Source organism: Oreochromis niloticus, linkage group LG20, assembly GCF_001858045.2.
Source record: "Oreochromis niloticus isolate F11D_XX linkage group LG20, O_niloticus_UMD_NMBU, whole genome shotgun sequence".
NCBI lineage: Eukaryota > Metazoa > Chordata > Actinopteri > Cichliformes > Cichlidae > Oreochromis > Oreochromis niloticus.
Window position 1 is genome coordinate 21,151,357 of NC_031984.2, and position 25,600 is coordinate 21,176,956.

The following is a 25,600-nucleotide window of genomic DNA, read 5'->3' on the forward strand; positions in this document are numbered from 1 at the left end:
TCTTGCATGTGGCACACAGAGAGAGTTGGAGATGGAGGCAGCCGAGCAGTAATTAGCGTTGCCTGTCATACCAAATCTCCATGGAGACGTGTTCTGTAAGTCATCTACACCTTTGGTACATAATCATGGAAGCTCAGGAGAGCAGGAAGCACAGCTGTGACTGCCGTTACACCACTCTGAACAAGCACAGTACCAACCTGTATAGTCTGGTGTTCGCTCTATAAATGGCTATACAGTAGAGGTGCTGTGATGACACAAACTTTGCACTGTGCAGTGGGAAGAATATGTGGATGCAATGCAAGCTGTGAATGAAAATAACAACGCATGACGCTCGGTTTATCTTCAACATCTGGGAAGAAATTGATTTTATTTGATTTTCTGCATATAAATGCATGCCTACATGGTTAAACATCACACCCACACACTCAAACAGGCACGCACACATACACACATGACATCTTACCGGGTTAAAAACCATCACGGTCACCTATACAGTGCATACCGGAGAAATGTTAAACCAGCCTACTGTGCTTGACCGTCATATTTGAGTACACGGAACAGGGAAAACAGGAAATGAGGCTTAAAAGGTGAATTATTAAAATAAGCTTTCATTGGTCAACAGCAATTTTAACGTTGCATCCACATGAACAGACAAGAAAAGAGCTTAATGACCTAGAGTATTGCACTGTGCTACATACATACAGCTGTGCTTATATATTACAAACATCTGCATCAGCATAGAAAGATTCTAATGAAGGTAAAATGAGCTTTCCCTTTGTTTATTTAACATAAGGCCACTATGGTAGACCATGAGGACTAGATTATAAGTCTTGAAAAAAGAAAAAGACTCCTGCTTCTCTTTTTCAAACATGTAACAGAGTTTTTACAACACAAGTAGAAATGTTAACTAACCAATTGAATTACACTACTGCACACATTTAAACTCCATTACTCAACATGAGGCACAAGTGGAGATGATGATATTGTACTGTATGTATCTTTACCAACATGTACTGAAAGTCTTTTACCATCTAATCTAATTGAGTCTACATTTGGTCCTCACTCAACCAGTAATGATACATCAACTGTGTATAGCTAATGTAACAGACAGACAATACTGCTCCATTGATTTTCTTTTCTTTTGTTAAACTCTTATTGTACAAGGATTTACAAACAATGTGTTTCCTGGCCGGGTTCATATCACATCTAGTCCCTGGCAAAGAATCTGCATGTTTCCATGTGGTTGGTTCTAAAAAGCAGCAGAACAGAGACCACATGATAAAATAAAATAAAAAAAATGTGGGTCTAATTTGTTGACATCGATCAATGACTTCAAGTTTCCATCTTGTCCTTTTTCACAGTAGGCGTTTTGCTGTACAAACCCATATTCACAAGCAGATTTTCTCACTCCGTATACAATGTATGGGTTTTGCTAATGTGTGTTGACTCCCAAAGCAGACACATGATAATAGAAAGTAACACGGTAACGAATGTAATAACACATAAAAAGGATGTTTACAACAGACTCGCAAAAGCCCCTGAAAACTTTCTTTAAGTTTTAGGTCTGTAACATTTAAGATTCGCAATTACATTTTTTTTTTTAAATCCAAGTTGACTAAGAGTGTCTTTTTTGAAAACCCAGATTATCGATTGTGTGGCTTCAATATATTTGAATTATAGTGCCCAAACACCAGATTCAGATTCAACTGGTGCACGGAGGAATGTGATAGCACACTTTCTCGACTTCAAATCAGGCAGAGAAGTGACCTTAACGTCACTTTGGAATAAATCTGTGATGCTAATTGAGAACAAACAAAAAAATGTTTTCAGAGCCTTGGAGTCAAGCTATGACATATCCACTAAATAAAATGCATATGAATGGTAGCCATTTTTTTGGAGTATCATACAATGCTTGAGCATGCAGTACATGCAAAATGCTCTCTAACATGTAAGTAAGTGTACATGTGATAAATGTGCTATGCAACTTAAAACAAAAGTTCTCATCCTGAATTCAAAGAATCTCTTCGGCAGTTCATTCAGGAAGGGAAGTGTACGCCACTGAGGAAATCACGCTCTTTCTCCTTTTCATAGCCAATCAGCATCAGGTCAGAGTGGTGACCTCCGGCTGAGCATAGTTTCCCGTGGCAGCGAGGATGTCTTTACAGCTCTCTGTCAGGAAACACAAAGGACAGAATCACAATGAAATATAGTGACTTAGCATAAAACACACTGAAACTGACCCAAGCTAGTGTGCTATAACCTAAGAACAACGGGGTCACCACCCTTCCCTCCATTATTAATTAATCCTAGGAAAGAAGAAGCCCGAAATGTTGATACATATAAGAGTAAAACTAAACGTATTGCTTGACTATTAAAATCTTTATTTTCAACGACCAACAAATCAGTTAATATTTTAACTCTATTTCCCAGACAAATACAATACTTTTATTTGAACTTAACATGTGAGCCAGATGTTTCACTGTGACCATCCATGTTGGTAATGGAAACCTATTAGTGGGAATCATATCTGAGGAATCACTTGGGAATATGGAGGCTCACTTGAGCTTGGAAAACCTTCCTCTTCTCATCTGTATAGCTTCCTGCCACTTCCTCTTGCAGCACTTGAACTGTTTGCTACACTATTATGCACACGAACTGGTGGTTATCTCATCACAAATACACAAATAAAATGTGCTTTTGAATCCCTGTGATGACCTTAGTCACTGCAACAGCACTGTCTTTTTTGCAGGGTGGGTGACAATGTCCTGTTCCTGATAACCATCCAGGCATCTTCAGGCCTGCTTCCATCTATCTATTCCTCTAATTACAGCCACACTGCCCTAGTGAAATATTAGATGTACCTTTATATCCTGTAACCCTGTATTTCACCAAAACCATCTCCCTTTGCCACATAGCTCTAAAAAGTGACTTTCAAATGTTGGCTAAAAACTGAGTTTTTTTTTTATTTTTAATTCTGCACTGAGCACTAAACACTGAGCACTTCTTGCAGATAATGTGCACTAAAATGTGTTGTGTACGTGTGATATAATCCACTGTAACAGACTGGGATATCATTATGTACATACTCACCAGATACCAGGCTAAGAATTGAATTACCCCCCCTCCTCTCTCTCACACACAGATTTGTATTAAGGTGTTCTGGCTTTTCTCAGCTTCCTATTGTTTTTGTCTCTGTGACCAGAATAGCACTTATATGGTGATCTCATGAGCTGACCAGACAATTTTCCATTATTAGAAAGCTCAGTATGAAACCAAGGTCGGACAGTTTCACCCCATTTGTGTCATTTTCATTGTGTCTGTGAGGCTGTACATTTATATAGTGACAGATTACTTCCTCCCCTGAGTAAACCTGTCCACCAACATCACTTCTCATTTAGGACAGATTTAATTGTGCATGCCTTTTTTTATTATATTTTATTTTGCTCGTATGACAACATGCCATTATAACTAGCACCAATTTACATCAACATATTCAGGCACTGACAAGTTATTCAGGAAAATTTCTGTATAATGAGCTGTTAAAAAAAATACATGGGTGTACTCTCCTAGGAGAAAAACTACCATAAGTGCCCCAGTTATGATTTCCTTTTTTCCCCTTAATGGTGATGTGCTAATAAACCCTGGCAGTGAAATAAACCTCAGCAAAGTGCAGTTTTTCAGCAAAACACCTTCAGCGATGTTGGACTGTTTGCACACAATTGTCAGGATGTTGACTGGATGGCATTAGTGCTCAGGGTGTCAGGAATCAATCCACGGCTGCCAAATATAGAGCCTCTTCTCACAAGAGGCTTTTGGGTACTTTGGAAAGCTCAGACATGAGATGCAGCGGTCATTCAAGCAGACACAGATGGCAGGGTGACAGCAGAATTACAGGAACTTTGTCCCACCCTCACCCCCCATCTTCTGTTTAAGAATAATAGCATTGCATTCATTACATGGTTATGTGTCCTGACGTGATCTAGAAGTCAAAAAATAAATAAATAAACAATTCAATTCATGAATTTCATCTTGTGTCTTTAACTGTATCATTTTTTCCTCACATGCTAGGCTTGGTACCTTGCGTAGGCTTGTGCACTAAACCTGAGTACTACGCGCGCACACAGAAAGATTGATGATGCAATTCGAGCTCAATTGATTTTCTATTGATCTGAGTGGTAAATAATGGTTAAAAGAGGATTTACTCCCTTAGAGGTGAAAGACAGGTGATTGAAGGGTCCCGCCAAACATTCGTTGTGCTGTATCGTTTCATCTCTGTTCTCTCTGTTAGATCAACTATAAGCATTATTTATGATGATCGCCCTTTTGGGTTTGTTTATTGAAACTTTGCTGCAAGTAACAACTAATGTTTTACAATTCTTAAACATTTGTGTTTTTGTGTGTCTTGTGTAATTTTTTTACAGGTATTCATATCGTGCCACACAATGCACACTCCATGTACTGTAGGTATGAAGTTTAGAATAGCTTATAAGCACCACTGAAAGCATCTTAGCGCTCTGCATACTCAGAATTACCGCCTGAATCAGATAAAAAACAAAACACTGTTCCTTTTAGCCTTGCTAGCAGCAGGAAACTGTGATGGCATTATCTGTCAATCACTCTGTCAATCAAACTGACACTTCAGGTAAGACTAAAACATTCATCCCACAACTATACAACATCTTTCCAAAAAAATTGGTAAAGATATTCATGTTCCCCTCAGGGCCAAATAAATTATAAAAGAAAAAAGAAAACATTGCTCATCTTCTGATTTTTTTCTCTTCAATCTGTGAATTATTCTTGTAGTATAAAAGAAAAACATCAAATTCCCTTTAACTTTGTATTCTTCATGTATGTCATGGACCCTGGGCTGCTGCCTGAGCTTTGAGTTTCTGTTTTGTACAGTCTTTGTTTAGCATGTTTCCTACTTGATTTCTTCAAGATTAGTTGTTCCATCCAGTCTTTCGGTTTCTTACTATTATTTTTGCTTTCTTTTGCACTCTAGTTTCTGTTTGTCGGCATAGTTATAGTTTAGCTTTAATTCCTGCCGTTTCAGTTTATCCTGCCTTCCCCGTGTCCCCTCATATCTTGTTGTTAAGTCTCTCTATGTTAGGTGTTTCCCATTTGTTACTTATTTTGGTGGTTGTTGTGTTCTTGTTGTTGTGTCTTGTTCCTTCTTGGCTTCCATTGTCTCATTATCTTTAAATAGCTTCAGCTGTGTTTGGTTCCCCACCTGTTTCCCCTTCCCTCATTACCTCTTGCATATTTAAACTCTTTGATCTTTAGTAATTATACTTACAATCATAGCGAGTTAATTTGTAATATAAGGTTTAATTTTAACATATAAGGTCATAATTTTACATATTAGCATAAAACCAGGAGTTACGTATGGATGCAAAAACTGTATATGTTGGTATTGTTAAAATTTTAGCATGACGATATTGAAAACAGTCAATTGTCAAGCTCTCAATATTTTGCAATAAATTGTGTAGAAAAATATACATACACTTTACTTTGTCAGTTGATGCTTTAACCTATCTTGAATATGGCAACAGTGGTAAAACAGATACTAAAGCGGGGTATGCTACCATAGAACTGGAAGTTATTTCTGTGTGAGTATGCAGTATCCCTCAGCTTGTCAGTCATACCCAACCCGCACTTATTTTTTCAAATCAACAGGGTAGTGACAGCCAAAATGCTAAACTTGGAGCTTCATATCTGGCTCAAATGCAGCATGTACGTGCTCACCAGTTTGAACGCTGGGGTTCTCTGAGGTTAGGAGGAAGCAGGTGCCCTCTTTCTTATTCTTGTCTCGGCCTCGGGAACACCGCAATGTCCACTTTTCGCTGGGGGACAGCGGCTGGGTCAAACTACAGCCTTCCTCATCTGAAAGGGCCACATTTGCATCGCCGTTCTGTTTGGAGTCTGGACAGGAAGACAAAAATACATGCCAACATAAATGGCAAAGTTGATACAGACCCCTGAGGGCCCACACAAAGGCAGACAGAGGTATATTGCACAAAACTGGTATTTTCTGTGATGAAATCCAATTTGACTCAGATGCTAGGAGAGGTAATTTAATCCCGGTACGTTGCTGTCATTGTGACTAAGTGCAGTTCATCTGTCAAGCAAACTCTGAAAAACCTACAAAGTACAAGACTTGAAACACGATAGCTCTTTGTACTACTACAGTGCAACATTGATACAGTGCAACTTAAGATTAAAAGGTCAGTTTTCATGGTTCACACATGATGCACAAGTTTGGATGGGGTTTTTTGGTGCTGCCAAGAATAATTTCAAGTAATAAAATAATCTCTCTAGACTGAAACACTTTTTTTTGCCCCCAATACTCTTAGTGAGGGGACAAACAGAACATTTGGCAGGAAGCATCTCCAGTGAAACCAGGTTAAATAGTGTGTGCTTCAAAAACAAAACATCCCCAAAAAACCTGTGCAAGTGAAACTCCGTCACCTGCATGGGGGCCACAACAAATGGTAAGTGAGAAAACATGCCTCTGACATTCTAGAGAGTTTAAAAATTGTACTGTAGCCTCACCTGAGCGGTTCCTACTGATGTTCTCCTCAGGAGCCAGTGGACACGTGTCACTCTGAGTACTGTCTCTGTGCGAGTTTGTTTCTGACTTCCCAAACGAGGCCGAGTCAGTTGGAGCATCAGGGTTTGGGTTGTGCTTCTTCTTCTTTTTTGGCAGCTTCTGTTTTGCCATAGCCAGCGAGTAGTACATCCCAAAGTTATTGACGATGACGGGAACCGGCATGGCGATGGTCAGCACCCCAGCCAGTGCACACAGCGCCCCTACCATCATGCCGAGCCACGTCTGTGGATACATGTCTCCGTAGCCCAGTGTGGTCATAGTGACCACTGCCCACCAAAAGCTGATGGGGATATTCTTGAAGTGTGTGTGATTGCAGCCTGTGGGGTCATCAGGCTGGATTCCAATACGCTCAGCGTAGTAAATCATGGTGGCAAAGATGAGCACACCTAGCGCCAAGAAGATAATAAGCAAGAGGAATTCATTGACACTAGCCCTCAACGTGTGACCCAGGACACGCAGGCCTACAAAGTGGCGCGTCAGCTTGAAAATCCGGAGGATTCGAACAAACCGGACCACACGGAGGAAGTTTAGCACATCATTGGCAGCTTTGGATGACAGACTTTTCAGAGCCAACTCCAGGTAGAACGGTAGAATGGCCACAAAGTCAATGATGTTGAGCATGTTTCTGATGAAGACTACTTTATCTGGGCAGGATATTATGCGCACCAGAAATTCAAACGTGAACCAGACTACACAGATGCCCTCCACGGTGAAGAGGACTGGGTTGGTCACTATTTCGTTCCTTGTGATGTTCTTTGTCACGTTGCCCTGTACAACATGCTCCGTCCAGTTTTGCACTTCATAGAAGGCATCGTGGGTCTCCAGGCAGAAGGTGGTGATTGACACCAGGATGAAGAAGAGAGAGGCAAGTGCAACTCCCTGGAGGAGAAAGATAATGACTGTTAATCAATACAATGTTATGTCAACCCCCAATTAGTGAACAGCCAGTACAGGGTTTCTAAAGCTCAAACCACCATCTGCATGATGTGTCCCTGCTAGAAACGAGTTTTCAATTAACACGGTATATAATAAGATTTCTTTTATCTTCAAACTTCAAAGTAAAAAAAAAAGGATGTGCCAATCAACTCTCGTGTGTTGAAGGATTTCATTACTGGGGGAGGTAATGAGTGTCAGTTGACTGACAATAAGGAAACACTGTATTTATGTATCACTGGAAAACTTAACTCAGGCACAACAAAACACGATAAGACATGAAAGTAAATAAGTAATGATTTAAGTTTGTTGTGATTGATCATTGCCTGTGAAGTGAGTTTCACACAGGAGGATAAAAATGAGCCCTCAGTATCTCCAAATATACTGACTGAATGCAAAAAAGCAGGAAAAAAAATAAAGAAAAAACCAATATGACACATAAGAACAAACAACCAAATTATATCTGGAATCAGTTCCAGAGCAATATTTGTCCAGTACCTTGACTAATGCAGCAGCAAGATAGCTGGGAATTAATAAAGTTAACATTTACACTCAAACGACTTTCTAGGTTAAAAAACGTGATTTTTTTAAACATGTCTCCATGTAAAATTTTGCCAAGTAAACTAAACCCGAATCCAAAACATTCACAATCATCCAGTAATCATCTGTGTAACTGAGATCTGTGAAAGCAAAGGTCCTAATGAGTTCACGTATGGCTTGCTGGCATGCGCTTTGATAATTACTTACAAAGTGAATGTATTTTTTGAACCAAATGCAAGAACATGTTATGAATAGTTAAGCTCAAAAAATAAAAGCTCACAGTTAGTCATCCAGTCCAAGTGAAACCCTCCCTCTAAAACATCAGACTCATTATTCTACCACTTTGCCTCCTCAGGGCATGCTATTTACCTGTCAGGAAATAATGGTTCAGATTGTCTTCTACAGCTCTACTTAGTAGGTGGCATTTTCTTTATGCTTATTTGAAAATCCTCTTTGTCTGTGGGAGAGCTAGAACAATGTTCTCAGAGAAAACAGACCAATTTAACACCAATTACTTTCCATGAACGTATAGACTGAACCATGCTGACAGAAAACGTGATTCTAATAACACTGGCTGAGACGGGCGCAAACAGCAGGGGGCGCTAATACAGTAACAACACCACTACCTGCAAAAATAATCTGAACAGTCTCTAACATATTATTTTATTTATTTATTTTTTACAACACAAATCACTCTATGACTCACAAAGGGAACAGAAAGGGAAAAACAAGCAGAGTGTCCTGATGCAAAACAGAGAGGAGAGAACGCTGAACGCCTTACAGCCTTCACACGTGTTTTAGAGCTTGTGTTCTGCATGCAAGCCTTCCCTTATATGAAAAATAGGGTCAAATAGGTTTTATGGTTGCTGACAGGTAAAATGAACGATGTGGCTCCACAGCATTCACCTGGTCCAGCACAATGGCTGTGCCCGTCTATGTTTGTGTTAACACTGTGTGCTTACTCATACATGATATGTCTTTATTGTTTACTGATACCTGGGCAAATTGTAGTGCCTCTCCAGCCTTTCTAACCTTCCAGCTGGATAAATATGTAACTGGAACTTGCATGCACTTTACCATTTTTTCTCCCTTGAGGGAATGTCACATATGAGTCAGCTAAATCACATGTGGAAAAGAACAAATACTGCACTGAAAGACTCGATGGGGACATTAATTCATAGTGGAATTAGACTAAAACAATAAGAAGTGGACGTCTGATGGAGTTGGAGTTAACTTGATACTGCACACTTTAAAAAAAAACCCTAAATAGATAAATCAACATGCATACCACATATTGTGTAGCTTGTAACCACTACAACCTTCATATTTGTCCCTGCAGAACACTGAGGTTTGATCCCCTGAGAAGATGACGACTGAGACACAGGACTATTGGGAAGGGGGTAAAAGCAAAACTGTGCCCCAGGAGGATCTCCTGCTCTGCAGGCACGTTTTTCCCAAACATCATCAACACTAACAGTGCTTATTATGTGAGAGTCGCATCGCAGATCGCAATGAGACAAAAATGATGTTTAGCAATTATTTTGTTTTAGTGACTGAAGCTAAGGGGTGTAACCATGTCAACATATACTCTAATAATAAAAGCTTTTAATTCCTAGAGGACATTAATTAAGCGCTAATTTATCTCCATTCATTGTATCTAGCACACAGACATGCATACTCATATAAAATATATTTTCAATGTGTGGTCTCTTCAGTGTTTTCCTATTAGAAAGCTTTTGCAGACAAGGGCCAGATATACAGCCGGCACCAAATAATTAAGCTTCTCTGAAGACCCGGCCACTTTTACAGCACTTCATTTTCCAGGCTCAATTAATAAAACATGGTGCCAGCATTTCATCAACCCCCTCTGGACTTCAAAGTCCCATTGTCCCAGTCCCTCTTCACGTGCTGTATGAGGGTCTCAAATATTAACCCTGAAAGGTGGAGCTCCATGTAAACACCAGACGAAACCTGTTATAGAACAACCACGCAAGAACTGATTATAGGTATAGGCGTCAAGATAAAAAGGGCTAATAATTTTTGATACCAACACCATAATTATATGATAAAGCTGAAAAATACCCCAATATCTATACATTTGGTGGAGCTAAAAGTAGCTTTTCAGATGCTGCTAGTTTGTTTGAATGTCTCATAAAAGGCTCTCACTAGTCATCTCTTTTCATCCGTCAGCAGTGAATTATGTCAAGAGGATGCTGGAGTGGTGGTGTTTGTGGTAGCTCAACCAAATTTAACCCCTGGCTTCCCGCCTGAAAACAAAGTTAGCTGTGTATAATGGAAAGGCAACAGAGCTTACTCCAGCTTCTTTAGTGGGGGGTAGAAAACTTGCACAAGATGTATGCTTTGTGATTACGCATTTACACAAGCTGCTGTACAATAACTCTACCTAAATACAGCAGAATACCAAACTGAATAATATCCAATCGATCTAACTTTAAGTAAACAAGAGTAACAGGGCTTCCAAACCATAAGGCCAAGTTGGACATTATTATGTTAACTACTTGTTTTAGGCGTGGCAGCAGAGCTGCACACATTAGCCACACATTCATCTAATGACCTGTCAAGTCTGCTTATGCTCTGTAAACCCATTCAGTCCAGTCTGGTTCCAATCCACTCTTTCTTCACCCCCATCCATTTACCTTACTATCTCATTGCTCTCTATTCCCATCCATTCATCTTTTCTTCCCTCCTCTCATCTCCTCTTATTCAATCATGGGCATCCCTCTCTTCTCTGTCTTTTTCCAGGTACTCTCTGGGGCCCATAATCAGCTCAGGTGACACAACACCTGCCCCCATATTGAGCCTCCTCCTGCCATTAACTCCAACAACTTCCTCCTCCTACGTTAATTCCCTTCCCCTCATCCATCCATCCATCCTCAACATTCAATACTTTCTCATTTCACAAAAACCTTTAATCACACATTGTTAGTATAATTGAGTGAGGAGTAGAAGACCATTATTTGTAATGGGGAAAGAGGCTGCACTCTCCCAAGCAGCTGTGGAAGTCATAATGGAACACACTACGTAGAATTTCCACCAGGTTGTACAGCAAAGGTCTAACTGACTAAAGACAGGCGCTGTGACAGCGAAAATTTAAAGATCCTTTCAAGATCTGTTGGAAGGATCTGCTTTGAATAATAGTTGCTGTCTGATGGTTTCATAAAAGTTCAATTACCTGGTCATAAATTCTTAAAACTACATCTACGTCTCTTCCCTCACTGAAAGACCCAGAATATATAATGTGCTCTACTCAAAATAAGAAGCAGACAGACTTAACTACATATTCATTACTTCCATGCTAATTAATCTTTTGTTATATCTATCTATAGATATATATAGAATCTAGATGCTATTCTTTATTTAATCTGAGGGTAGAAAACACATCAGCTACTGTATCAGGTCATTCCTGAGTTCCGTTAATAGTTCCTTTATGCACATTGGCATGCCGCATAGTGTTACCAAAGACATCTCCTACCCAGCGGTGGAATTTAAAATCTGTACGTGTCAAACTGCAAGTGCAAACTAATCACCACACCAAACTCCATCATTAACACCAATCATCACGCTTTTAAGTGTGGAGGTAGTTTCATTTTGCGTGACTCTAAATTCATGTTAAAGCACATAAATATTCAGATGACCCAGAAGCGTTAATACATCTTGTTAGTGCCATTCCTGAATCTGTTGAAGAGGGAAAAAATTCTTCTTCCTTACTTATCCACACTTGCAACAGGGTTTTAAAATAAAATAATGTTTCATCATTAGTCAGATCCAAATGTTGGCTGCACACATCTACTGAGAATCTATTTTTTCCAAGTACCATTAATTATTCTGGTGAGTATAAATAAACATTTTTCTTACAGCTGAGGAAATGATTGGACTTTTGGCTTTGAAAAAAAAACCTAACCAAACAGAAAGTCCTCCTGTGGTATAACAACAGATCAGGAGTCACTTTGAGTCCTGTGGTTGTTCAGGAGCTTGTGATGAGCTTAAAAGGGTCTGACAGCAGTCAGTTTATTCAAATGCCAAACAGTTTATCCCACAACTAAACAGAGCTGGGTACTGTAGCCAGGAGCACCTCTACGGGGAAGAATCTCAGGGGGCCTGACACACACAGTGACAGCTACTCTTCTCATAAAATACTCAGTGTACAGAGTGCAACAACATGACACAGCCTGACTTTACAGCTCTGTGCATGTGCATCATGGCCCATTCACCTGGGGTTAACGTGAAGTCTATGCTGTGATATTTCTGTTATTTCTATACATCCATGTCTGTGACTGTTTGTCTCAGTCAGTAAAGCTTCCTGTATTTAAATGTATGTGCATAGTTTATTTAAGAGCTGGCATGACATCATGTTTGTTGTCCAGTAACAGACACTCAACACAACACAGTCACCTTGTTGGAGTGATAGCCATAAGGACTCTTTACTGCCAAAGCACTGTGAGGCCAAGCGAGCTGTATCCCAGAGCTTTTTATTTTTCAGCTTCTTTAATCTTGCTGGGGTTGAAAGCTGAGATCAAGACAATATTTAAGTAGCTTAATAGTTATTTGTAAATTTTGAATCTTTCCCAGTTATTTCTGGCCTGTCTCAAATACTTCCATTACCTGCTTCTTGTGTTGCCGTAATGGGGATAAATTACATCTATTTGTGGTACTTTTGCTCAATTTTAAAGATATTTGTGCTTAAGTGCTTCTGTGTGATTCTGCCTGTTTCTGCAATTTCTGATAATTTCTGACATTTCACCTCTGACACTGTGTTTATATCACTGTTCAGATCAGGGATGTAACTGGTAATGACTGCAATCTGATGACAGCTGAGCTGGTGCCGTCTGCTGATCAAGGCCATACGATCTGACTGAAAGCTCCAGTGGCTAGTGACAATTAGAGCCTTTTCAACCAACTGCAAGAATAAACGGACACTTCAGTTGTTATTGATATATTAATGTATCGATAACATCTATAGTGATTTATTTTATTTGTAATAACTGGGTATACTTATATAAAGTAAACTTCTAATGCCACATATTACTATTTTCATACATGCAGCTTTTACTTTATAGTCAAAACTTGTAGGAAAAAAGTAAGAATCTAAAAGTGTGACTTTATGTGGCTACATTAATTCAGTTTGAGGGTTTTTTAAAAAAAAAATCTACATCCATGCCCTCATATGGTCACGAGCTCTGGCTAACAACTGAGAGGAGACTGCAGATACAAGCTTTCTCCAAAGTTTGTCTGGGCTCAGCTTTAGAGATCAGATGAGAAGTTGAGTCATTTGGGAGAGACTCTGAGCAGAGCCACTACTCTTCCACCTCACAAGGAGCCAGCTGAGGTGGTTCAGGCATCTGATTAGGATGTTTTCTGGACGAGGTGTTCCAGACATGTCTTACTGGGTTGAGGTCCCAGGACACACTCGAGGGATGATGTGCCTCTGTTGGCCTGGGGTTGCCTTGGTGTTCCCCCACATGAGCTACATGAGGTGGCTAGGGAGAAGAAGATCTTGGCTTCTCTGCTTATGCTGCTGTCCAACCCAGCCATGGATGGATGGATGGGATTTTTTCTGACATGTATTCATCTTTGTCTCCTGCTGAGATCGCTTGACATCATTTGAGACATTTATTTTATTTTTTATTATTTTAAGGTGCTTTATTCATTTTAACTAAACAAGCCAAAAAACATTGGATACCGTATCATTGCTTTGTATAGTTGATGCAGAACAGTGGTTTGTAAAGACACATGCAGCAGGCACAGAGAACATCACATTCATTTGGAGACATGTTTTGAATCAAATGGAGGCCTTCTGTCTTTGGCTTGTGCTTTGGGTTGCCACTTGATCAACAGTTTGTTTCTAATTTTGTCTGTCTGGGGCTAGGCTGATATATACAATAGATATTTATTATCTCTACTATTTTTTTTTTTTTACAACAAAGCACGGTAGATCTGAGAACTGCAGAGCTGATAATGATCTGTGGATTGACTGCTCATTCATTTAATGATGAGGGGAAAAATATTAAGTAGTCTACAGCAACGGAGTAGAGAGACACATTTGAGGTTATTTAATACTTAACCCGATATCAACAATCATGGGGCAAAGAGGATGCTTATCTGGGACAATGTGGGGCACACTGACTGACCAATAAATCCCCAAATCACACAAATACAACAAACAAACTGTACAGGTTAAAGGTCAATGAAATTATCCCAACTTGTTATAAGCTCATCCATTCATTTTCTGCTGCAGACCTCCACAGACACGCCCAAACGTCCCTATTGGTGGACTGGATTGAATGGAGTGGATGTTTAAATGAAAGTTAGGCTGTTTTTTTGTGATGACTGACATAGGTTTAGATGCATGCATATCATCTTTTCAGCCACCTTTCTCATAAGTGACATTTGTTGACTTTTGTAAACTTGAGACAACCAAAAAGTCAATTTATGGGACAGGGGACAAGGAATGTTGTTCAGTCCAATATAAAGCGAGACATCTGGTCACCCTTTAATACTGCTGGTGCCAAAAAGACATCAATCCAAGGTCACTATGTGTGAGCGTCCAGACAGAGCAGAGGTCCCCAGAGGGGACAGCATCCCGGTCCCAGCTGGGAAAACCAGAACAAGGAGCCAAAACATGACACACAACAGGCAGCAGGCTGTGCATAAGTGCACAGCAGCTGGAGAATCCTATCACAAGCATCACCTCCAGCTGTTGAACATCACACTCTGTTACTAATATGGACAGGCTATATGCAGAAACCAAAACAATGAGCCTTCTGAACAATCAGCAGCTCCAAAGGCAATGACAGCAGCTACTACCAAGGTTTTCTTAGAATTCATGTCACACTTGTTCACGTCTACAAGCCGGGACATGGATGACGGAGAATTAATCTCCATTCCTCATCCTGCCGGCTTGTGTTTCTCCCGGCTATCTGGAAAGGAGTGGTTCATTACCAGATATTTATATTTTATAGATTCATGGAACCAGAAATATTTGACAAGCTTGTAGCGATTAAATATATGATATGCATAAAATGAGACAAAATATTCAAAGAGATCTAAGGGGCAGTTCTAACATTTATTCCCAAATCAATTAAAAGGGGCATTACATCACCTTCAGTTTTAACTACCATTCATTTCTGATCAGGGTGTGTTAGCAGGGACACAACATAAGATTAGTGACACGGTGCCTCCTCCACAAAACAGAATATACTTAATGAGGAGGTGGAGAAATCTGCATGGACAAAATCAACCAGTGTTGTAACATCTAGCAACAGCAGAACAAACTTGTCAAGTCACAAATAGCCAGCACCTACTCCGTGAACACTCGAAACATGGATAGCATCAGTTGTCTCAATACAAATCTCAACCTCTGCCGTTGCACATCTGATGCCAAATACCCCACCAAACCCCTACTTTCTATTTACAACCACCGACACAGCCAGCTGAAGAATATGGGATGTGGTTGAAAGCTCTGGCACTGACCTTTGAGCAAAGACAATCCTGTCCATATCTTAAAATATTGGCTGAAGTAATTCCTGACAGCTGAAATTAAAAAAGTAAAAGAAAAAAAATTGCACATATATTTGTTGTCGGTATTTCAAGAAAATAGTGCAAAGTCAAGCCTTTCAAATGTCAGAATGCATGAAAATAATCAATCAAACCCTTTCAAGTTTCCTCTAATAGCAGCCAGTGAAAAGAAGCCTTTGGCAGATGTATGAAATGTGCAGATGCATTAAGTTAAAAGAATTATATAAGTGCGGCATTCAAATGGCTTTTAAAAATTAAAAAAAAATCTGCATCAATAAATGAAATGAAAAATAAAAGAAATATGATATTTTCAGTAATGCATATTTATTGATTTATTTTTTTTTGTCTGCAAAACAAAGTCTGCAACTGTGTGCAGGCATCCCAGACACTGAACTATTTTCAGCAAACAGCTTAGAACTGAGCAGAATAAACAAACAGTATAATCACAAAGGATTATACCTCTTTCACTGAGACTGGTGGCTGTTAGAAAGTCTCCTTAACAAGCCTGTGCTGCTTTGATGATGTGCGAAAAATCAAATCCTGTGTTCAGTTCACAGAGCAGCCAGGAGAGAGGTGTTGGCACTGTGAAAGCTGATCGCAGAAAGGTTAGTGTTTCACTCAGAACACACCTTTATTATTTGTCAGCTGTGCATCGAACTCTGGATGTATTTCATAACCAGTAATGTGCAAAGCTGTGATCATCAAGCTGTGATGTGATCGATACTTAGTTCAATATCAGTATAGTTTCAATTAATTTATATAGCATGAAAACACAAAAACAGTCTCCTCATGGGGGCTTTAAAAAAAACTGAGTCATGGTATGTAACCTAGTTTAATGTCACTCATTAATACATATATATATATATATATATATATATACATATGAGACAAAATTCAATCAGTCAAACAGATCAGTTCTTGGAAACTCAAAATGCAGCAGACTTCAAGAATCCCACATCAGTCTATCGCTTGATTTACTGATATTAATTGATTTATGCCTCTCTGTGGGAGAAAAATGCAATGCTCTTTTCTGTGGGAAAGACAGCTTTAATTGCTTACCACAGATTAAAAACGTGTAGCCCATTACCACAGCGGTAATTAATTATAGGCAACAAGCCTGGGGAACTAATGAAATATTGCATTATGAAAGAAAGCGCTAGTCTAAACTTAATGCTGATGTCAAGTCTAACTGTCACATGTCACAAAAAGAAAAAGGATTGCAAAGAGATGTTTCCTCAGAGCCTCTTTATAGATGATATAGAGACTCTGTGGATATAAAATCCTATTGTGAAGCCTCCAGCTGAGCTTTTTTTTTAGTTATCTTAGATTTTTTTTTTTAATCAGACATCACAAGCCAGCGACCAACTGACTGTTAAACTGAGGGACATGATGCAAGTTCATAGGCAAAGAACTGTGTCAGTGACACAGGGACACAAACTATTTCATTGTCTATCTCCACACTGATTGGGGACCACAGAAAAATAAATTCCATAATGTAAGACTTTAAGCTAGATGAAGTCATCGGGATGTTTTCAATGCTAAAAGAAATGAGAAAAAAAATGCAAGTTTAAGGCACTTTAATGCTGACCTCACTTTTCAAACCCAGAGGCTACATCCATATTTTATAAAGTCTATGCTTTACCCTCTGTTGGTTGATTTATGCAGCCAAGTGGGCAGCAGCACATTTAGACCCATATTTTTTCATCAGCAGAGAAAACTCACCTCCCAATGGACTGTGGAGAAGATCAGCAATCTTTAATACAGATACAGACAATGATGAAATAATATAATATTAACATAACCTATTTTCTGTACTTTAACCTGAAACATTCAAAACAAAAACAGCACCAGAAATGTGTTATTTATTAGAGGTTGTTGAAAGTATTTAAAGCTGTTTGTTTAATTCCACTTTAAACTGAAAGACTGAACAATTTAGGACGAGCTTGTGGCTAAATGATGGCCCAAACACAGCCTGTATACAGTGGGTAAAATAAGTATTGAAAACATCACCAAATCTCTAAGTTAATATATTTCTAAAGGCGCCATTGACATGAAAATCTCACCAACAACCTATCTAGTCCACACATACAGAGAAATGAAACAATAGATGCCCATAATTTATGTGTAATAATGAGAAATGACACAGGGAAAAAGTATTGAACATGCTTACTGAAATGTATTTAATACTTTGTACAAAAGCCTTTGCTGGTGATGACAGCTTCGAGATGCCTCCTGTATGGAGGAACTAGTCGCATGCATTTCTCAGGTACGATTCTGGTCCATTCTTAGAATCCTGAAGCGTCTGTGGGCCCCTTCAATGAACTCTGAGCTTAGTTCAGTAATTCACAGGCTTGTCTAAACGTTGTTCAGCAAACTTTAAACACACTTCAGCACACTTTTTCTTCAGCAATGGAGTGTTGGATGGTGAGCATGCATACAGGCCATGGCAGCTAAGTGCATTACTTATTGTTTTCTTTGAAACAGTTGTGCCACCTGATTCTTTCTGAAGCTCTCCATACTTCTTATAATTTGTTTCAATCCTCTGTCTAAAATCATGCGTGGAGCATCCGATCGTGGCTGGTTTAGGGTAACATGATGTTCCCAACAGTGCTCACTGGAACCTTCGGTAGTTTAGTACTTCTTCTGTAACCAGTGCCATCAGTATGTTTTACAACAATCAGGTTGCAAAGGTTTTGTTACACATCATGAGATTATTACACATACTTTATTACACACAACTTAATTTATGGACCTCTATGGATTGATGTCTTTGCATAAGTGGAATCAATGGATTTTTACCAACATTTGGTGAGAATTTCATGTCAATGGAACCTTTACAAATATATTTAATTAGAAAATTGTTGATGTGTTTAATAGTTATTGTATTATAGTATGTATAAAAGATGGACATAGCCACCATGAAACCCCCTAATGATTTGTGCATTCTGATTTTAGCCTCTGTTGTTGTTAGAGCACAAAAAAAAATATCTGCAATTATTATGTACATATGAAGAAGCATTAGCTACTTTCAGCTGCTCCCCTGTCACTACTTGTTACCACAGTAGCTCCACACGTTTGATCTGGCAGTTTTACACCTTTCCTGATGCAACCGCAAAGATGATTTGTGTCTTCAGCTGAAATAGAAGCAGTGACCTTTCATTCGCCAAGCGAATGTGTAATCCACCACACTATGGAGCCACTTTAATGTGAATGTAAACACTCTGAAAATTAGACCCGAGAGTAAACACGTAGCAAAGCTGCTACGCTCAATGGGGCAGCCCGATATGATCACGTGGTGTCTTTGATGGTGCTAGCATAAATAGCCAACATATAGGTGGCTACTTTTCTTCAGTAAATTGAGTTTGAAAACAGAAGTTGAGAAGAACCTGAGGAGAATTTCTTTCTTGGTCTAACATGAACTGGAGATGCATAAAATGTATAGTAGCGCATTCTTGTGGGCTCTATAAAATGTTCCCAAGGGACTGCACTCTGTGAACTCTCAGTATAGTGGCCTCATGTGCTCACTTTAAAAGAGCTGCACCACCAGTCTTGGTTGATCCCAAAGAGGATGTGGCTTACATGATGGACAGATTAACTTCCCTCCAGCTTTTAGGAATCACATTACCTGAGATGAGCTTAGAGGCTCTCTGAAATAAAAAGGCCATAAAGGTAATGTGAGTCCCTCAAAATGCAGCCCCACATCCTTTCAGAAAGCATGCTCTCAGAATGCACACAGAGTAAACATACATATATGAAGTGGCTGGAAAGGAAATGGATAAAGAGCATTATGAGCGGGTCAATATGGATCCGCCTCCCTTCTGCAATATTTCAGAAAGCTTTACATGTAGATCTTTCACAAAACTTCATAAATCCTAATTGATTAATTTACAAATATTCAGCGGTGAGAGACAGACGTGATTAACTGGCAGGCCCAGCGCGGGTCATCTTCAGACGACACCGACGCAGTGGCAGCTGTGACTCAGAGATGTGGGCTCCTCAACAGCGACAGCCTGCGAATGCCACCTGGACGAGAAGCTAAAATAAACACTATTTGTAGTGTCGCTGGCGTGCAGCGGGAACATTATTCTTCGGCGACGTTGTGAGAGTGTTTGAACAGACTATTCAACTGCACAAACAGACAAATAGAAATTAGAGTTAGCATGAGCCCCTCTCCTTCCTGAGCTAAATGTATTTTTCTTTCTGCCCGATGAAAGCTCCTGGCCTTTTGCCGAAAAAACTCTTGCAAATGATACTCGATACTTGCTTTCATGTTTACTTCAATAAGCATCCTGCTTTTGTTGCTGAGCCATTAGCTATAGCATGCTTTCAAAATGTTTACAGCAGGATGATACCCCTCGTGGAAAGACGGGAACCTTTTTTTTTTTTATAAACCAAATCTGATAAATAACTGAGATCTCGGTTTTTTTGGTTGTTTTTTTTTTTTTTTTTAAATTGATATCATGCAGATCTTTGCATAAAACCTTACTCACATGTCACTTAGTATTATGATGTTGGCAAAAGCACAGTCAAGTTTCTTAATAATTTTTTTAAATAAATGATTCGTTTTTTGTTTTTTTTTAGCTTTTTAGCTTCTTTTTATAGCACTAGTGTAAGTACAGGAGATGTCCATCTACTGATTAATACGGTGTGATTTACTGTACAGGGGTCTATGCTTCTGCAGCCTTTTAAACACTCATCTTCTGAGCACCTTTTGAGTGCAAACCTTGAATAGGATGTGTGGGAACACTTCACCGGCTCTGTATTCCTGTCATGAAACAGCATTTTTGCTATTTTCAGCATTTTGCCACAATTTCATAACGTATATTTAGGGGAGAAAAAAAAAGTTATTCACATGATTGAAAGAGACGTTCAGTCTCTCAGGGAAAATTCAGGTATTGAAATGCATTTTAGAAAAAAATGAATTTCTTGTCCAGATCAATACATAAATATGTAATGTTTTATAACTATTAACAGCACAACAAATGTGTGGAGAGCACAGTAAAAGGTTTGGATGCTGAAGAGCTCAGGTCCTTAAAAAATCCACAGTACTTAGCATCGCTTTTTTCAGAGTGAGGCATCATGAAGCTTTTTGTTTGTTATGTTTTAAAAAACATAAAATGTTTAACTCATGGACTTTTATATGCTCTGCAGCTTTGACTGATGTAGAGATCTTACTTTTTAACAGATCCCCGCACTTCCTAACTTCCAAATACTGCAGCCTGTTTCAATTTCTTTTCGTTTCTTCATATGTTATCTAACAGAGACAGACCTCGAGGTCTAACTGACCAACAACGTTATTATGTACACTTTGCTTTGAATGTCCTTTTTGCCTTCATGGCATAGATTTAAACAAAGTCCTGGAAACACTGCTCAGAGGTTTTGGTCCATATTGACATGACAGCTGCTCCACATTTGTCTGCTGCACATCCATGATGTGAATTTCCTGTTCTACCACAACCCAAAGGTGCACTGTTGGATTGAGATCTGGCGACTGCGGGGACCATCTGAGTACAGTGAATTTATTGTCATGTTCAAGAAACCAGTTTGAGATGATCTGAGCTTTGTGACATGGTGTGTTATCTTTGCTCGAAGCAGCCATCAGACGATGGGTACACTGTGGACACCACGAGAAGCAGCCTGAACTCATGATACAAGGCCGGAGAGATCCGTGCGTTCATGTTGTTTATGCCAAATTTGGAACCTACCATCTAAAATGTCACAGTATAGATTAAGGCTTGAGGATTAGGCAACATTTCTTCTGTCTTATATTAATCAATGTTAGTTATCCTGTGTTAACTGTAGCCTTAGTTTCTTGTTCATAGCTAACAGGAGTAGCACCCGGTGTGGTCTTCTGCTGATGTAGCCTACCTGCCTTCAGGTTTGATGAGTTTTGCATTCAGATAAGCTTTTCTGCTTACTTTGGTTGTAAGGAGTGCTTATTTGAGTTACTGTTGCCTTCCTATCAGCTTGAAGTAATCTGGCCATTCTCCTTTGACTTCTGACAACAACACACTTTTTGCCCAGAGAAGTGACTGGATATACTGTCTTTTTCAGATCATTCTCTGTAAATCATAAAAATGGTTGTGTAGGAAAATCAGCAGTTGCTGAAATGCTCAAGTTACCTTTCTTCCCAATTCTGATGCTCAGTTTAAACTTGAGCAGGTCATCTTGACCATGTCTTCATGCTTAAATGCACTGAGTTGCTTTGAAATAGCTGAATAGTGTATATGTCTAAAATCTTAGTGGATGTCTGTCTTGGACTAAAGCAAAAACACTACAGCATTCTCATATATAACTGTCTCAAAAGACTTAAAAGACCTACCAAAGGACTAATCCACCCTCAGTGAAGTTCTGAAAGACATCTTTTCATTTGCTTTTTGCAGCTTTGGATGTTTGTTTTTTTGTTAAATGTGTGATAATTTTAACTCAGTGGGGCTCAAACAGTTTCTTAAATGAACTCACGAATACACAGACTCCTGCACTGTATGGTGTAAAAACTGCAGTGTAAGATAATAAGAAATGCTTCTTAAAAGTATAAGCAGCTAATTGTAGCTGTCACATAAAGAGTGTTTGAATGATGGACTAAAAAGTTTTTACCTTTGTGTATTGTAGTAGATTTATAGAGTAGCATAACAGAGAAAACATGTACTGAAGAACAATGCAAGAGCAGATGTTACATTCTACTGCTGAATTTGGCTGCAAGACGTTGCTCCAAGGCAGATGGGATTGGCTCCAGCGGCCCTACCAGCCTGAATTGGAGAAGTGGAAGACAATGGATGGATGTACTATAAAGCCTGACTTCATAGCACAGAAAACTCTCCAAGGTCAGACTCTTAGCACACTTTTTGAAACAAAAGAGAGCTTTCTACATACTTTTGTCCATTTATTATTTAAATCTATTCGAAACTTGTCAAACAAAAAGAATATTAATCTCTAAACTATCATTTATAATTCATTTGTAATTGTGTAAGACTAGTGGTTGCATAATGTTCCTTTTAATCCTGATGTTCAACTAAAAAAACTATCTTTTTAACAGTCAGTGAAACTAATGTAAAGATATAAACTTTGGCCTGAAAAATGTCATGTCCTAAAAACGTTTCATATTTAGAACAGACAGAGAAGGCGCAGATTGGATAAATGCAGACAGCTACAGCCACGTTACAGTTTACAGGTCTGTGGCTTCATCAGTAGCTGCTGCAGCCTGATTGGCTGACACCTGTTGATTTGGACAACATGTGCGCCTTTTTTCCTAGTTGGAATGACACAGCGGGCTTTTGCGGACGCACTCTGACATGTGGCCGTTAAAGGGCCACCTGCTGAACTCACCCTGGCTGCTCTAGATGAATACGGGTCGTCAAACAGCGCCCAGATCTTTGGCTGCCAAATTTCGCGGCAGCCTCTCGACCTGTCGGGGACGTCTTCGATGCCGAACCTCCTCGGCATCTCTCTCTCGTCGTCGGTGTCTTCTGGGTCGGGCGGTTCAAATATCTCCAGGGCCTCCTCTGCGTCCCGGTGCTGCCGGTAGGTCATCCAGCAGCATGGCTCCACGTCAGTCTCGTCTATACCCCAAAACGCCAGCTCTTCCTCGAATAGAGGCCCGCAGACGTCAGCCGGGCAGTGCAGCTTGCCTGTCCGGTAATAGTTGAGCACGTACGCAAAGATGCCGGGGTGTCTGTCGAAGAAGAACTCGGTGGCACTCGGGGACGCAATGTCTGAGTCGGAGCTGACCTGCGACTCCGAGTCTGCTAGCCATGCCAGGCGCGTCCCCGGCAGGGTCCTGAGGGTGCTCTTATAGGTCTCGTGTCGAGTGCCGCCCACGTTAATAATAATTTTATCCGAGTCTTCCCCTCTGGCCATGTCTTCCTTCAGACATGATTTAGACGGAGGTTTGTTGCCTGACTTGCGTCCTCGGTAAGACGAAACACAAACCGAGCTTATCATTTAGAAGCAGACCTACTGGCTGTTCGCCCCTGGTTCAAACTGTTGTCCACTGGGGGGGGGGAATCAGAAAATTAAAGCAAAGTGAGCCTTCATTTCACACCCATGTGGCTCGTTTATTGCTGATTGTTAAGGTGCATAGTAATGGTAAAGCGCGATGAAAACCACCTGTAACAAAACTCAGTCTGGAGGCTGAAAAAAGCAAAACGCAGGTGGTGGAACTCGATCTGTGTTTGGAAACGTTTTAGTCGAATAGATTGGACAACGTGTTTTGAGTTGTTGCCTCCAGATGTTATACTTAATTCCTGTCCACGGGAGCAAAGATGTTGGACTTATTTCCCGTCCACAAAGACATATTATTGCCAGAAAAAAATAATTGGCTTTTACGCACGGTATTTCCTATAGGAGAAAACGCTGAGTCAGAAAATATGTGACGATCATCTCCCCCTTTTTTAAAAAACAAAGAAATATCCAAATTCTGCAGCGCCAAAATCAAATCCACAACTAATTTTGGCAACTTTTCTCGTCCCTGCTCGTGATTTGGAAGTCAGAGATTGATCCACCGGTCCAGTCCATCTAATCATGCAGTGAAAGATTTGACTGATTCTTCCTCCTCAGATTTGGTCGTCCCGCGTGCCAGATGTGCGGTTGTTTTCCAGCTGAGATCTGTTGCTTCTCCACAAGTACCCTATATCTTCCCCTAGCGACACAGCCCGGTTGGATGGTGCGCTCAACTGGCTCAGCAGTTTAACCCTTTGTTTGCCGAAGTCTGGCGCACTATTGAACCACTCCCTCTAATTAGACCGAGAGGATGGACTGGTGGTGAGGTGTGCATCTTTGTGTTTGTGCGTGTGCGTGAGAATGAAACTCGGTTTAATTAAGCCTGTTTACGCTTTGCAGCCTTTATTGTACATATTCAGCTCTGAGTCATCATGTGGACTACTGACCTCTGATTTGTCACCAGCACCTGTAATTGTGTAGCGTCACATTAAGGAAGAGTGCCAAGGGTATAAAACGCAAACAGCCGTGGGGGAGAATAAATAAACTACTGTGTACTGTAACGCAGAATACTTTTATTGCATGGCTTTACTGCATGCATGCTGGTAGGAGTTTATATTATAGTCACACAAGATAACCAACTTAAATTGAGTTAATAAGATTGATCAACACATACCGACCAATATCCAGAAGGTTTAGGTGGGATTTTTATCAGGAGTAGCCTCAAGGTGGTGATGATTGAGATTATTTTTATTTTTCGATTGTTATTGTTACAGTGTACAGAGTGCTCCAACAGGTAGTGCTTATGGCTCCAGTGGTTTTAGTAAACTAACGTCCTGATGTCGCCACCTAGAGGATCATTCAGTGAACAACATGTTTAAATGAGTTGCTTAGTTTTCAGTGAGTGTGATTTCTGTGCAGACCCTTTGACATAAAAGTACTAATATTACACAGAGCTGACAACACTTGCAGTATACAATAAAGTCTGTTTACTGTTTAAAGCTAAAGACAGCACAGCTCTATGAGGGAAACATTTGTATAAATCTCTTCAGAGAGAGCTGCAGAAATCTGTAAAAGTCTAGGGCCGAATATTAAAACTGAAAATATAAGCAAATCTGGAGTCTGCAGCTATCAAAGTGTGATAAACCGGCTGTGCTTGATGCATTTTGGGTAATGCAGGCAAGAAAAGCATGCGTGGACTAAAACAAAATAAAAGTAGGTTTGGGTTTTGTTTGTTTTTTTAACAGAGGTGCAGCAGTAAAATTGTCTGTCATACACACTCATAGCACACCTACAGTGTGCATGTGTTCAAACTCTTGTTTGGCATCTAACATGTTTTCATATACATTTTTTTATGCTTTACCTTTAAACATGGGAACTTGCCTTTTGTCTATAAAGCTCCTCACAAGTCTGTCCTAGAATGACTCTATCTTGTATATTACTTTTTAAGTACAGCTTGAATAGGGAAAAAGAAATGTGAAAGAATGTCTGAATAAGGTTTGTCAACCATCTTTAACAAAAATACTTATTGACTACCTTTATGAA

The 25,600-nt window shown here is 39.7% G+C and overlaps 1 protein-coding gene across 1 annotated transcript; it reads right to left on the bottom strand.

The window, feature by feature from the left end:
* Positions 1-335: 335 nt before the first annotated feature.
* On the bottom strand, positions 336-24,638 carry kcnc4 (potassium voltage-gated channel, Shaw-related subfamily, member 4). Its single transcript, XM_003444926.5, has 4 exons — positions 22,946-24,638; positions 6,553-7,489; positions 5,746-5,922; positions 336-2,169 (listed from the first exon to the last, which is right to left on the bottom strand). Exons 1-4 carry the CDS (start codon positions 23,558-23,560, stop codon positions 2,102-2,104), a joined length of 1,797 nt encoding a protein of 598 aa, XP_003444974.2. The 5' UTR covers positions 23,561-24,638; the 3' UTR covers positions 336-2,101.
* Positions 24,639-25,600: the final 962 nt, after the last annotated feature.